Below are 15,599 nucleotides of genomic sequence, written 5' to 3'. Positions count from 1 at the left end.
CCCCAGTACCCCTGTGATCGTCCTCTTCCTCTTTTTATAGCTTTCTCCACCGCCAAGAATAATTGGGTTTTGTTTAGATCAAAGTATAGCGTCGCTACTTCGCCGAGTTGATCCCGTGATCGATTGGATCATCGGATTGCATGTTACTACTGAACCCCACTTGTTACTTCTATTGATTCAATCAACATATTTGATTCGCAAATTTAGTTGCTTGTTCATCTTGTTCTTGCTGGTTCTCGATTGCTCGCAGGAACAAATACCCTCGTGGTTGGGCTGATCGTGCATCCGTCGAGATTCACGACCACCTCTGGAGTTGGTGTAACGATTGCTAAGGCGCAACATCTCTGGATAGTTGTAGTCGGATCGCCAACGTCACTCCATCCAATCGACTTATCCCTTTCATCGAAAGATTGGGACATCCTCGAGCACATCAAATACAGAAATAGTCATATAATAAATCTCTTTAAAAAAATCTTACATGCTAACTTGGGATGATCAGATTTCTAATTGCAGCTCATAGTTTTTTTTAAAAAAATATATATCCAAGCGAATTCTTACCATGAAATTATTATTAAAATTGAAGATGTTTTTGCCGGTTACTTACAAAATAATAAAAAAAGAAATCTTAGCGTCCCGTCACGGCGTCACCTCTGCATGCGTAAAAAAATGAAATAAACTCCCGTCGCGTGTGAAAAAAAAAAACCTCTCCCGGCTCGTCTGCGCTCCTTCGCCTGCGCCGATCTCCATCTCGCGTGCAGAGCAGGGGTGCCGTCGTCCTGCTGCATCCTGGTGAGCATCCACGTCCTCTTTCTCATTCATCTTACTCTCCCCCCACTTTTGTCTCGAGTTTTCTTGTGTTAACCCTAGGCTTGTCTTCTGGATCTGGAAGAAGCTTTTCTGTTAATTTGAGAGCCTCAAACCTTAATACAAGTAACAGTTTGTTTTTTCACCAAAAAAGTTTGGTGGTTCAAATGAATCGAATGCCCATGTCCCAAGTTGGATCCGCCCCTGCTCTGTGCATTGGTTTGGGATCTAGGGCTTCGTTGTGGAAAGGGAAAATGTAATGGTTTCGAATGCGGTGATGGATGTATGGTGTCGTCTGTTAGTGCTAATTTAACGGAATTCGTTCTTGTCTGGTGCTTTTTACTAATGAAAAGTATATGGGTATGTGTTGTAGCTGTAGCCGTGCATTTTGTTCATAGATATGCTTTTGTTCTTTGTTGTTTATTTTAGCCACTTACCAGTACTGTAGTCTGAGCTGGTAACGGTGGTTCTAATGCAGTAATATTTTGTTGTAATCTGTTAGAACAGTGGAAAGTTTTGTGGATTCTAGCATGAGTTTGGGCTGTACCTGATTAGAGCTCTTCTAGGATGCTTTGGGTTCTGGATTTTTTTTCCTTTTTTTTGTTTGGTGGTGGGGGTGATCCGTCGAGAGAATTCCGCTTGCGCTAAGTGGATGCTTTTCAAGCTTAGGCGCAAGGCATTATGGTCCAGCGTTGGGCAGAGGGAAGAGAACTCAAGGGAAAAAAGATGAGAAAGTCACCTGGGGAAGCTTGGTATAAATTAATACTTTATAGAAATGGCGCATTAGTGAATGTTCTTGCAGCTTGGTGCTTTTCAGGATATAGGGACATTTTTGAATGTTCTTTTGGTGTCTTGTGCAGTTGTGCCTAACACGACTTTAGGACCATGCACCTCAAGTGTGGTGTGTTAGGCAGTTCAAGGCGGAGCTAGCCAGGCCTGGGCAGGGTTCATCAGCATGGTGGGCTGTGAACATGCTGACGGTCCTGGGATGGAGGTAGTGCCTGAGTGGTGGGAAGCATTGGAGAGAAGGAATAGTGAGTGTGAGTTTTTTGTTTTAGGTGGGGGAAGGGGGTTGCGGGAGGGGGGAATGGGACTTAAGAAAATACAGGGCATCGAGGCCTTGAGGAAGACAAACAATACTGGGTTCTTATGTTGGCTTGATGTTTCTTGGTCACATTTAAACCAACTTGAGGATGTCAGTCCTTAATCCTTATAGGCCGCAGCCCGCAGGTTTAGCCTGTGCGCTAGCCTCCCGCCCCCTGTGCCTCTGGGCCTGGCGAGGATAATAGATATTCTGGGTGGATCAAGGAATTTTAGTATCATTTATGCTGATTTGTTGGTTTCAGTCATGTAAGTGTAAATCTGGTTCACGACATTGTGTCGAGTCTTTTTATTTTTGCAGGGAAATCAATATAGAATTTAGACTTATGGAATGGCAGTGTCATTGCTAATGTGGTAATGTCTCACGACCCTATGGTGTAAGAAAACCATTGAAGTTAATTTGCACTAATTTTTAGGTTCTGAGCATATATAGTTTTTGTATTATCTCTATTGAATTAGGAAAGCCGGCTTCTGTGGTTAATACACACATGTTTGTGCTTTCTTTTCCTGTAACATGAGTTCTAATAAAGAATATGTTGATATTTTTTGTTGTTATTTCCTTGTCATAGTAATACACTTAGTAGAAAAATCTGATAGTTCAGTGTGTCCTGTGTGACACATCTCGAGGTCTCATTAAATTATACATATATGGTACACAGGCAAGTTTTTCATCATAATGTATGTGCTTGCTAACATGCAATTCTATAGTTTCTATATTTAAGAAAGCACATGTACTTGTACTATAATCGCTAGACTTGTTTTTTTCCATTCATTTTTACTTCATTTTCTTTATCCTTTCTTTGGTTTTTACATGATGTACCACAGTTTTGTGCACCTTAGCATTCTGTTACCTTTTGGATGTGCCCAGCGCTTATTTCTTGAGTAACCAACCATGCGTGTATTGGAAGAAAGGTAGGTTGTGCTGCTGGTACTATTATTCAAGGTTATATGAATAGCGGATAGAGACTATTACCATGTGAGCTGACTTATAGGCACTTAAATTACCTTTAGGTTTTTAGTGACTTGTCACTTTTATAATTGAGTAAAGTATACGGGCGGTCCTTAAACTTGTAGGGGTATGTCATCTAGGTCCCTAAACTCTCAAAATGCATATCCAAGTCCCAGAAGTTGTCATAGTGTGTCATTTAGGTCCCAAATCGCCACAACCCCTACGGGATCCTACGTGGCGTTGATGTGGCATGCCACACGGACATGGCGTGGCATCATTTTGACTAACAAATGGGTCCCATTTAAAATTTTTCCTTTTTCTTTTTTTCTTCTCTTTTTTTCCCTTTCTTCTCCTTTCTCTGTAACTCGAGCCGAAGAATGGAAAAAAAGAAGAATGAGAAGAAAACTAAAAAGAAAAAGAAAAGGAAGAAAAAAAGAAGAAAAGGACAAGTCACGTCCATGTGGCATGCCACATCAGCGCCACGTAGGATCCTAGAGGGGATGTGTCGATTTGGGACCTAGATGATACACTTTGACAAGTTCTGTGACCTGGATATGCATTTTGAGAGTTTAGGGACCTATATGACACAACACTACAAGTTTAAGGACCGCCAATGCACTTTACTATTTATAATTTTCATGTTATTGACTTAAAAATAAGAAATGGAGACCATTGGTGTGTTATTGGCTTACCAGGTTAGCGAATTTCATTCATATTTGTCCTTGGAGTCACACTTAGGCTGCTTTGTTCTCTCGTTTAGCGCACACAAAATGAGAAATTTTATTAGCACATGATTAATTAACTATTAATTATTATAAACATGAAAAATGAATTTATTTGATTTTTTAACTTCTATATGGATTTTTTTATTTTTATTTATATTTTTTGCAAAAAACACATTAGTATTTAACAGCTTGAAAAGCGTGCTAACAAAAAACGAGAAAGTTGAAGTTTTGAGTTGAAGAAAAGAACTAGGCCTTAAAATCATAGGCTTGTCAAATATTGATACTTATCAAATTTGCCTGTCCTTTGTTTCCTACCTTTTAATATACCACTTATGTTTTAGAATACAGTTAAGCTAGCAGAGAAATGATGTGTAGCATGCTTTCTTTATGTGCTTGCTAGATGGATAACAACAGTATTCTGCTTCTAAACTTGATTTTTGTAGGCATTATTATCAATGATGTAGGAATGTTGAGTTTCTTTCAGCTTGAGTTTTGTTTTATTAGTTCAGGATGATTCTTACCTGATGAAATTTCCAGGGAAAGTCTTCCTCACCCTGGAAGCAAACTGTTTTAAAAGATTTATTGTGTCACATGATATGAATCTTAAGAATTTATTTATCTTGGGGCAGTCACATTTCTGCTGATACTGGGTAGGGACTACCTACGACATGTCACAGTTTCGCCCTTCACAACATGGTAGTGATAGTGATGCCCAGATGTGGCAACGACAGATGTTGTATAAGCAGCTACAAGAGTTCCAGAGGCAGCAACAGCAGCAGCAGCTTGATCATGGAGGTAGAATGCAGAACTCTTTTGGGCAGTTCCAAGCCCCTGCAAAACAATCCCTAGCTGATCAGTTTCCAACCATGATGAATGAAATGCCTATGAATGAGCCATCAAGTTATGCATGGTCAAATGGTATTTCTCTTGGTGGCTCCAGGTTAGGAAGCAACTCTCAGATTTTAAATAATGGTAACCCACATTGGGAGCAACATCATGGTGCTTCTCTTGGCACAAGCAGCTTTGCAAATGGTGCAGTGTACTCAAACATCCAGAATCTCATGAGGCCAATGGGATCAGTTAATAATAAAGTAAACCAATCTTCTCATTCCCTTCCTGCTAGCATGAGCAAAGGTTCTGGGAATCAGTACTCCCAGTTCCCAGGATTTCCTGCTAATTCCCACAATGCAATGGCAAGAGCTGGTTCAGACCAGTCAGATATGACAGCAAGGTTTGCAAGCTCAATTAATTCGTTCCAGAATGAACATGGTCTTTGTGAACAAGTTACATCCAATAATTTGCAGAATTTTTGTGAAAATGGAAGTGTATTAAGTGATTCTTCGACTCAAAGTCAAGGCGGTAACTTGAAGAGAGGCAGTCCTGTTCTAGTTAATCACTTACAACATGGTTTTCATGTTCAACATTTTAATGGCTGGATGAACCAAGTTGAATGTCAGTCAGCGCCGCACGTCGGACCAGCTAGCAGTGCTGCTAGCCTTGATCCCACAGAGGAGAAAATTTTGTATGGAGATGATAACAATTTTACTGGTTTATTGGATGAGGATGATTCATCAGATGGAGTTCCTGGTCATGATAACTCTTCAGGCAATGGCAACTCAAGCATCCCTGTGTCAGCTCAAGGGGGTAGCTGGAGTGCTCTTATGCAGGAAGTATTACAGTCGACAAGCAGTAAAAATGGCCTCCAGGAAGAGTGGAGTAGCGTGAATTTCCAGAATAGAGACCAGGCATTTACAAATAAAATGACTTCTCCTGATCTGGAACAGAGGCAGCATGCAACTTTAAATAGCATGAACCTACATAGTGCACCTCCAAGTGCACAACCTTCTCCCTCACATGATGGTTCTTCAGGAACCATGAATAATATGAAGTTCACCAGTTTTCAGCGTGCAACGAAATCCGTGTATGACCATCAGGAAAAATTTTCTTATGGATCTACCTCCGCCGCTATCAATAATCACACAACTACAAGAGCTAATGATGGGCTTTTTCAACCGAGTTTAAAGCAAAGCCATTCTGGTGACTGTGGATCACCAGAACATGTCAACTTATCAATTGGTGTTTGGGCACAACAGAAACCTATGCTGCTGAAACGAAATTTGAACTCAGGTGGTGAACGTTTTATGCCACAGAACGCACAAGGACTTGGGGTATTGCAACAAAGCAGTTATAACCATAATTTTAACGGGGAGTCTAGTAATAACCAAAGCAACTGGAATGGCCGAAATTCCAATTGCGTCAATACATATTCAATTAATAATTTTCAGCAGTCAAAGCCTGATGTGAACACTGTTCGAGTGCCAAATGATGGTTATAGCAGTAAAAATACTGTCCTGACGAGTTCAAGCACAGGAATGTTTAGCCCAGGCCAACATCAAATGATGCTTGGTCAGAGCGGGGGAAATTTTGGAAGCAACAATGCTCCAGGGCAAAGGCCACTTCCAGAGACTTCATGTTCACAAGGAAATAATGCAGAGTATGGACTTGCTGGCCTCAGCCAGATGTATACTAATGCAATTTCTGCTGAAGGACATAATTCAAATAATGGTCAGCATTTAGGCATCTCTTTTTCTGCAAGAGGTAATTCCTTTGGTGGAATGGATGCCCATAATTTGGGCCAATCTGACCAGAAAACGATGGGTCCATCTGCACTGCTGAATCATCTTAGTGCAACATCTGGAATTAGTACTGGACATTTTCCAACGAATTCTTTGTGCAATAATAAGTTATTGTCAGAGTCAATTCAGCCACCAAATAACCAAGAGAACCTGCTGGGTGGGAGCTGCCAACTTGCTGGTCATGTTGGGTCAACAAATGAGGTATGCAAGTAGAGTGCATCTTTATTCTTGGTTAATGAAGATACATCTGTTCCTTTTACATCAGATGTTTAGCTGAGTTCATTTTCTGCATTCTCATTTCACTTCTTTTCTTTGTAGAAAATTGCAATGGTAGAGGAACAACTTACTCAACATTCTACTGCCAGCAAATACTCGAATGAACCTCCCTTCAGAGGATATGATGGAACGTTGTTGCAAAACCCAAATAAAATAGTTCAAACAAGGTAGTTCTTCACTTCATATGATCTCGATCATCTACTATCTGATTTGAAGGTTACATTTATTCTTCGAACGTTTGTGATGCAATTATGTTGTTTATTTGTTGAATCAAATGCTGATATCTCCCATAAGAGTACCTTGTATGTTTTGACCAGATAGATGGGATCTCTCATGTATAGTAGTTTCCTTCACCTTATTTCATGAAAACTAGTAATGTGATGATGAGATGATGTTCACTTGGGAGTTACTCAATTCAATACTACCTCTGTCCCAAAATATAAGAAGTTTTGCGGTTGGACACAAGTACTAAGAAAGTAGGTGAAATTCAATGGAAGAAGATTGTGATTGGTGAGAAGAGGAAGGAGGTGGAGAAATTAAAAGGTGGAAGCTTGTGATTGGTTGATAACAGAATGTAGGTGGAGGTATTTTTTGGGACAAAATTTGAATACTAGAAGTTGTTATATTTTGGGATAGAGGGAGTAGTTATTTGGCTTTTTATTGGTCCCAGTATAACAGGAGTAACACAAGGACTCAAGCCTCTTAACCCTTTTACGGTTTTACCACTGTCTTACTAAACATTTCAATCAATTGATGTCTTTAGATTATTAAGAATGTTTCTAATGCAGAATTGATGGTGTATTAAGCTAGATATATGTTGGCTTTCTGAATTTTGTTTTGTAAGTCTTGTGCAGTCAACATATGCTTCAACAATTTCTTCAGAAGGTGGACAGCACAAATTCTGTTGTTTCTAGCAATATGCCCATCAGATCTGATATTACTCCTAATCAACTTAACCAGCCCCCTTTACAAGGATTTGGATTAAAATTGGCACCACCAATGCAACAACAACTAACTTCAGGTAATTTATGGACCAGTCACACCTCTGTTGACATCAAGCCAGCTGATAATTCAGTACCAGGGGAAGACCAGCGACAGCTACCTTCCACTCCTGGTTCGACGACTTCATCTGGCTACCCGAGTCGATCCTCACCATTTTACTCATCAGATGCTGATAATACTGGACTGTCAAGTGGGTGCCTCCCCCAAACTAAAAGCTTAGGCCAGCAATACCCAGTTGCAGAGCCAAAGTCTGCTCCTGTAAATTCTCTTCCTCAGCAGTCTCTGCAAGGTACTGCAGCAACAATGCTCAAGAATGTGTGGACAAACATCTCAGCACAGCGCCTGGGGGGTATCCAACATAACAAGATAACTCCAAATATTCTCCAGTCAATGATGTTCCCAAGTACTATTGGTGATTCCACATTACGGGGTTGTCCGAAAGATGATTATCAAAGAATGAGGGTAGCAAATCTATCTGATGATGCCACAACTACTACCAACTCAGGAAGGCAAGAAATAAAGCGAGTTGTGGAAAATGATGGATCTGACATACCAAATATGGATCAAATGGGAGATATTTTATTAGGAAAGAAAAATGCCCTTCAGAGACCCTTGATGCAGCATGGCATCATAAACTCGTCACAAGGGGAAAATATGGCAGCAAACATTCCAAATATGGGTTCTTCCTTTAACAAAGTTTCCACCTATGGTGGCATCAGTCTGCATGGAAGCCTGGCACCATCCAATTCCCAGCAGATAAATTATTCTCTACTGCATCAGATTCAGGCCATTAAGCCTGTTGATTCTGATCCAGAAAATACGTCTGGAAAGAGGCTTAAAACAACTGATATGAGTTGTAATGCTTCACAAGTTGAATGGCCCGGTGCCGAAAGAGCTCCACATGGAGAAAATAATCCATTGAGATTATGTACAGATAAAACTGAGGTCCCAAGAATCTCAAACTTGTTGCCATCAGATCAGATGTTAAGGTTTGCTCCCAGGAACAGTGAAGATGTAACCTCAACCATGCCATCGCAGGTTCAGTTGAGGGAGTTAACCTCCACCTCCAATGATATGGCCACTGCAAGAACTGATCTTCAAAATCAATGCTCATCTCTTGGCACAAGCTCAACAGAAAATTTAATTGAAAGTGGTGACAAATTAATGATCAACCCTCAGATATCACCCTGGTTTCAACATGGTAGCAACAGAAATGGTCATAATCTTGCTATGTACAGTGTCAGGAAAACTGCATCACCATATAATCATCCAAAAGTTCCCTGGAGCATGGACACTAGCAGTGTTTCTGGGCATGGACTTGAATGCTCTACTTCTGTCAGGCCTGAAATGCCTTCTGGTCTAAAGGTATCTTCTGCGGTGCGAAGACCGAAGAAGCGGAAATTTAAAGCTCCTGTGCTTGTTTCTTGGAATCAAATCATTGATGGCCACCAAAAGTTGGCGGACATGAGGTGTGTTTTCCGCTCCACAACTGTTACCAGGCTTTGGTTCTTATTCTCCTAGTTGTAATTTGCACTGATTATTACTTTGTTCAGTCTCAATATTCATTGAAATGTAACACTTTTTCAAAACTTACAGCACTCTGGGTATGGACTGGCCTGAAGCAACTAATAGATTAATCGAGGTCTGTATGAGATAACTATTCTTTTATTGTTTCACCGGTGTTATCCAATGAACATTATGCGTCATAACAAAATATGCATTTGTTATAGGTGGAAGATGAAGCTGACATTCAAGAAGATGCTCTCATATTATATTTACCACGTAAAAGGCTAATTATGACCTCTCGGTTGATTCAGCAACTTCTCCCTTCTATACCAGCGGCTATTCTTAGGGCACAAGCTATATCAATGTACCAAAGTGTAACATATACTATTGCTAAGTTGACAGTTGGGGATGCATGCAGCATGCCTTCAAATTCATCTTTGGACACTGGCACTCTCATAAGTAGTGGGGATAAGTAAGTTCCTATTAACTGAATAATTTTGCAATTACAAGTCATGTAGTAAGTTGGCCTTTTGCAAGTAACATCATTTCCCTAAGATATTTACTATTCATAAACAGGTCATATGAACAAATTGAGAACGACAAAATGAGAGACAGATTCACAAAGGCCGTTGAATTTTTTATTCCAAGATTTAAAAAGATGGAGAATGATTTTGTGAGGTGCGTGCAACTATTTTCTCTTGATTCTTAATTGTGAAATATATATGTTTCCCCTGCACTGCATTTGATGTTGTCCAAATTTGATTGGAATAAGACAGAAAATCTGGTTGGGAAAGAAGAGGTATATGGTATTGAAGAGAGTTGGACGGGGTAGATATGTACTAGTAGAATAGACATACAGAGTTTCCTCTTTGCTTGCCTTAGAAAGAGACCTGCATCCCTCTTTTCTGAAGGACCCCCTGAAGTAATTAACTAGCTTGATTGTTTACTGAACGCACTTCTCACTAATTTGATTTTCAAGTTCACTGCAGAGGTGCTAGTGCCACCTTTTGTATTGCAACAATTGATTTTTAATTTTATATATTTCAGACATACTTTATTTATGTCTTATCTGTTTGTATCAATTCCTCTATAAAGGATTTTTGTATATTTAAACTTGACAGTAGTGCTTTTTTGTTTCTTTTTAACATTCCAATATGCACCTTCTTATTTTTTTATTCATTGCATAATTTTTCTTGCTAGTGGCCTTGATGAGATTCCGTAGATAATTTACTTGTTGTGAACACAGTCTTATAGTTCTCTTACAGAGTCTGATTTTTGTCTATCGGATACCTTCAATACTGTGGAGTTATCCTGACTTGGTAGAAAACCTGAATTCAATAATTAACTTAGTTAAAATAAAAAAGGCATACATTATTGATAGAAAAGATAATTGAACACGCACCAGATCTCTTGCTGTGCTACTTGTTTTTCATCCTGCCCATTTTGGCAGGTGCTTACATATGATTCCTGTTAAATTCACATAGTTAAAAAAAATTTCTCAACCAAAATTTCATCCTGTTGATTCCAGTAATTGTAAGTTCAGATATACCTATGTCGGAGAACACTCTTACTCTTACGATCTGGGAGGATGATATGAAAGTTATTTCAGGCGATATGATTAATATCTTGGTTTATTCTTCAAAAGTAATGAAAATACCTATAGTTGGCAGGATGGAGTGGAATATTGGGTTTGAACAACCAAATAAATGCTGTTATATGATAAAGCATGCTGTACTTTAGAATTTATCTACAGGTATATTTATAATTTAATTACGTAAAGTTGTGATGTGAAAATCAATTCATTATTTTGGTTAGTTTTTCTTCTGGAGGGAGGCGCCGCGTGGGGGTGGGGGGGGGGGGTGCTTCGTTATTGCTGACACATGCTATCCCTCTTGTCATAATTATTTAACATGTCCTCCAAGCCATCGCTAATGAGGGCGCTCTTTGGTGCCTAGCAGGAGCAACTAGGCTTGTGCTGCTGATGCACTAGTTTGTTTCACTTCCTTTGGGTGTGTGGTGTTCTGTTGTACCCTTGGTGGGCGGCTGTCGGAGTCTTTCGCTAACGCTGTCCACGTTTTCTCCTCTTTCTTAATGAAATGATATGCATATCTCCTATATGTTCTAAAAAATAAGAACAAGTTGGTCAGACTTTTGAAACTTTGAATCATTGGTTTAGGGCATTCACAATGCAATGACTAGGATAGTGTCCATAAAATTAAATGAGTTGCTACATAGGATAAAATATGATGTGGCAAGTGAGTAAATGAAGAAAGAGAAGGAAGCCATGTCTTGCATAAGACATGGTTTCTATGCAACATCTATGAAGACAAGTAGCATTAAATTTGAATATTAATTAGTAGTGTTTGCATTGGAAAATTAGTGTCTAGTACTAGTTTCTTCATGATGTGGAGGATATGGAAATCATGGTTAGTTTCTTGCATTGTGATTGCCCTTATATGCGATAAGTTTATAAAATTTAATAAAATTATGATGGTACTTTTCAAGGCAAATCTATACACAACACTTTTTTGTTTGGGGGCAATTGCTTATTTGACCCTGTTTTGAAGTCTAACTACCGATTTGACCCTATTTTTTCAAGTTTTCTTATTTGACCCCGCTTTTCAAAATTGAAGTTCAAGGCTGACCCTATTCCGTGAAGGCAACATAGGCTGTGTTTGGAGGTGGGTGTTGGGAACCCATCTGCCATGCACGGAAAACGGAGCGGTCCATTAGCGCGTGATTAATTAAGTATTAGGTACTTTTTTTTCAAAAATGATCAATTTGATTTTTTGAAAACAACTTTTGTATATAAACTTTTTGCAAAGAACGCACCGTTTAGCAGTTTGAAAAGCGTGCGCGCGGAAAACGAGAGAGGAGTGTTGGGAACTTGCTCTTGCAAACACACCCATAATGGTGTTAACTAAGAGACAAATTGTCCTTTTTACCCTTGCTCATTTCACCATGTTGTGCAAAAGATTATTTTTTATTCAAATCTTTTTGATATTTTTGTAGCGAATTAAGCATAGCTTGACTTGTTTGAGATAAGTTTGATATATTTGGCTTTATTTTGATAAATTTGTTTTTCAATTTGACAGAAATTTAACAAAATTAAACAGATTTCTTTTGCAAAATTCTAGCATCATGTTGTCTCATTTTTGTCCATCCAAAATTAGAGTGAAGAAAAACACATATAGAAGTAAAGAAAGGAGATGCTCGGCCGGCAAAATCCATTTTCGCTGCCCAGCTGGCCCTTGCTTGCCCTCCGCCCACAACCGCCTCGCTGACGCAAAGCCGAGACGGTACCGCTGTCGCCGCTCTCACGGCACAGCGCCACCGACCTACTCCCTTGACCCACCGTCGTCGCCGATCTCACCGCACGCTGCCACCCTTGCTCCCTCGGCGCACTGCAGCCACTGATCTTCCGCCCACCATCGATCTCACCGGCACCGCCACCGCGCCGCGGCTCCCTCCCCTCGGCGCATCGGCGCTGCCGCTCCTCCCCCCGCCCCCGCGAGCTAGTGCCGCTGCGCCTCCGCTTCCTCCCCTCAGCGCACCGGCACGGCCGCTTCCTCTCTCGGCGAGTCAACGCCACCGCCACAGCCGCGCATAGGCACTGCCGCGCCTCAGCTCCTTCCCCTCAGCGCACTGGCGCCGCCGCTCCCGCCCCCTGCAAGCCGCCAGCGCCGCGTGCCGGCGCTGCGGCGCCTCCGCTCCATCCCCTCAGCGCGTCGGCGCCGCCAATCCTCCGTGCACGAGCCGGCGCCGAGAGAGACAGGCAAGATACGATTTAGACCGGATCTGAATGAATGGATATGGAGGGTTAGATGTGGATAGGGTTTCTTTGAGGGTATTTTTTTTCCCTTCTTTTAAGTGAAACTTTAATGGTGCAGCGGAAACAGGGTCAGACGGGGTGTTCGTTTTTGAAAAGCAAGGTCAAATAAACAAACTAGAAAAAATAGGGTCAGATTGGTATATAGGCTTGGAAATGGGGTCAAATAAGCAATTGCCCCTTTTTGTTTTTATAGACTAAGCATTCAAGGAGTTGGTGATGATCAAAGCTTCAAAAGATTGACCGAATCTTATGCTCAACATCAAAATTTTACAACCAAAGGGAGTACCTTTTGTACTAAGAGAAAGCAATTGGCATTTACTACCACATTGTGGAGTCTTTGCGATGTTAAAGCCTGATATTATATTAAGCTTATATGCCAAAATGGTTTCTCAATTTGTTACAGGAATGACATTACTATGGTTTCTCAAAATGCTTACTAGTTAGTTGCCTGCGCATATTTAAAATGCATTTATGCTATAACAATATTTGTCCAATCTGCTCATTATTATTAGGTTCCTTCCATGAAGATATATGCCTTTTATGGGGTTTCTACTAAGCGAATTTATAACCCACACATTTATTTTGGATGAGCACAAGATCCTTTGGTCCAGTAGCATGTTAATATCTGTTTGTCACTTTGCAGCTTAAACAAAAGGTCTTCAATGCTAGATATACAGTTGGAGTGCCAAGATTTAGAGAGAATTTCTATTGTGAACCGGCTGGGATGGTTCCATGCCAGGAATTATCATGCAGCTGGAGTGGAGGCCTCATCAACTGATCTTGCCCCTCGCAGAATATATCGTGATAGACATGTCATGACATTTGCAGTACCTGTAAATCTTCCTGATGGGGTGCCTTGTTTGTTGCTCTAGGTCTAAGATATTAAATTATTCGTTGGTTTGGATTGCACCCTGTAATTTTCGAAACGTGAAGATGAAATCCAAGGAGGTTGGTTGCAAAACTCCAATCAACACAAGTTGAAGAATCTGAGGGATGCCAGCTGTGCCAGCCGATCAACTCAGTGCTGGGTGTTATTGCTTCTCCCTTAATAGTATAGGTCCCTGTATATTGTGAAAGTAAAAAAGCATTGGATCTCATCTCGTATCATTTTCTGATCGAGAATAGTGCTAGCTTCATCCAGTTATTTTGTTAATTTGGCGAACTTCAATCGCTATTTATTGTAATGAAATGCTAGGTTGTTCTCTGGGGAAGGTGGTGTTTACATGATTACATCTTTGAAGGTTTCATTTTTATGCATTCTAGTTCATCTGAACTCTCGGATAAATCACTGATGTACTTTGTGAAAGTATTCCTGGAACAGGTATGGAGCTGAATGAGGGCTTTGGCAACACTCTGCTCGAGACTTGCTGATGGGTATACCCTTTCCCTTATGTAAAACTGTTTGTTCAAATATATGATGCAAGATTTTTTTTTCTTTTCCTGTGTTTACATTATTATCGTCTGTTTATTCAGGTTCTGCTTCATCCGTAGTCATGGGCACGAAGTTGATGGAAAGCATTTGAAGCATTCTGATGATTCTGTTGTCTTGTTTGGTTGGACTAGTTAAAGCATGTTAGCCCTGGAGCAATTTTAAATTACATCGACTGTACATAAACTTACCGGTGAATGCAGTACACACTTATAAAATGTTCATTATTGTGAATCAAGTCCAAAACGATATATTATGACTAATTAAATTGTTGAATGTGCAAATAACATTCATATATATTTTTCATATGCACTTTGTATTTATTTAATTCTTAATTATATTGTATTGGTTGCAAAGTTCTTGGTTTTGGTTTTAACGCACCAAACAAATGTGTACTAAAACAAGCCATGTACTTAGTTGTTTTGAATCTTTTTCTAGTTAATCTTTTTTAGTTTGATCTAAATATAGCAATATTTTCAACCCAAAACAAACATATCATTAAAATATATTCAATGCTATATTTAGTAAAACTAATTTGATAAAAGTTGGATAAATTAATTTGTTTGTAATTTACATGGAATTTAAAATTTGAAACTACTATAATTTGACATATAAAACATCAAATCTTATCGTGTATCTGATTTTTGAGCTAAAATGCAACCTTTTATACGGGCAGTGCAATTTACTCTTCACTCTTTAAATGCATATTATTGATGAGGTAGAACTATCATATCTGAGTAATAACATTGGTGGCACCTTTAGACATATTGGCGTTTATTGTTTTCCTATGGTTTTTCTTTTGAAAATGCTTAGAGACGGACGTTATGGGCGATTTAAAAAATCGGGCATCTTTGTCATTATCCAAAGCTTCCAGGCTCAACGCATATGTTCTCTCCTTACCCAAAATTCACACCTTACCTCCACCACATATTCTCCCCTTTTACTTTTCTTCTCTTTTGCTTTCTCTCTCTCCTCTAAGAGCTCAACGCTGCCATCACCGTTGCCCGTCGCGTTGCCCTGTTGCGTGCTATCGCTAGCATCGTCACCGAGGCATCACTTCTCCTCTTGTCGATGCTCCTTGGCCGAGCACGGAGAGGGAGCAGCAGCCCGAGTTGGATGCCATGTGCATCGCCATCGATGTGCTATCGTGTTACTTCTAGTGAAAATGAAGTTGAACATCTGCTGCTCCTCGCACTGACGAAGCTAGAAGCCAAGTCACATATGATAAACCCTGAGTTCTACTTAAACACCCAATAGGGCTGTAAAGATTCAAACTTCGTCTCCTCATCCTCGGCATCCCACAACCATTAGTACACCGCACTCCCATGTGATAACAATT

At 40.0% G+C, this 15,599-nt stretch overlaps 1 protein-coding gene across 2 annotated transcripts; it reads left to right on the top strand.

The window, feature by feature from the left end:
• Positions 1-666: 666 nt before the first annotated feature.
• On the top strand, positions 667-14,061 carry LOC127752918 (uncharacterized). Of its 2 annotated transcripts, none has more exons than XM_052278364.1 (8): positions 667-789; positions 4,117-6,416; positions 6,534-6,658; positions 7,346-8,962; positions 9,090-9,135; positions 9,224-9,471; positions 9,576-9,677; positions 13,475-14,061. In XM_052278364.1, the coding sequence occupies exons 2-8, from the start codon at positions 4,248-4,250 to the stop codon at positions 13,701-13,703; spliced, it is 4,536 nt and encodes a 1,511-aa protein (XP_052134324.1). In that variant the 5' UTR covers positions 667-789; positions 4,117-4,247; the 3' UTR covers positions 13,704-14,061. The 2 variants fall into 2 exon arrangements, with proteins under 2 accessions (XP_052134324.1, XP_052134325.1); XM_052278365.1 differs by having other exon boundaries at positions 676-789; positions 4,209-6,416.
• Positions 14,062-15,599: the final 1,538 nt, after the last annotated feature.

Source organism: Oryza glaberrima, chromosome 10 (genome assembly GCF_000147395.1).
Source record: "Oryza glaberrima chromosome 10, OglaRS2, whole genome shotgun sequence".
NCBI lineage: Eukaryota > Viridiplantae > Streptophyta > Magnoliopsida > Poales > Poaceae > Oryza > Oryza glaberrima.
This window is presented reverse-complemented; position numbering and strand designations above follow the sequence as displayed.

Coding starts and splice junctions, on each gene's coding strand:
- LOC127752918 (XM_052278364.1), top strand. CDS start 4,248: ATGTCACAGTTTCGCCCTTCACAACATGGTAGTGATAGTGATGCCCAG. Junction 6,659..7,345: donor AATAAAATAGTTCAAACAAG/GTAGTTCTTCAC, acceptor AGTCTTGTGCAG/TCAACATATGCTTCAACAAT. Junction 9,472..9,575: donor CTCATAAGTAGTGGGGATAA/GTAAGTTCCTAT, acceptor ATTCATAAACAG/GTCATATGAACAAATTGAGA.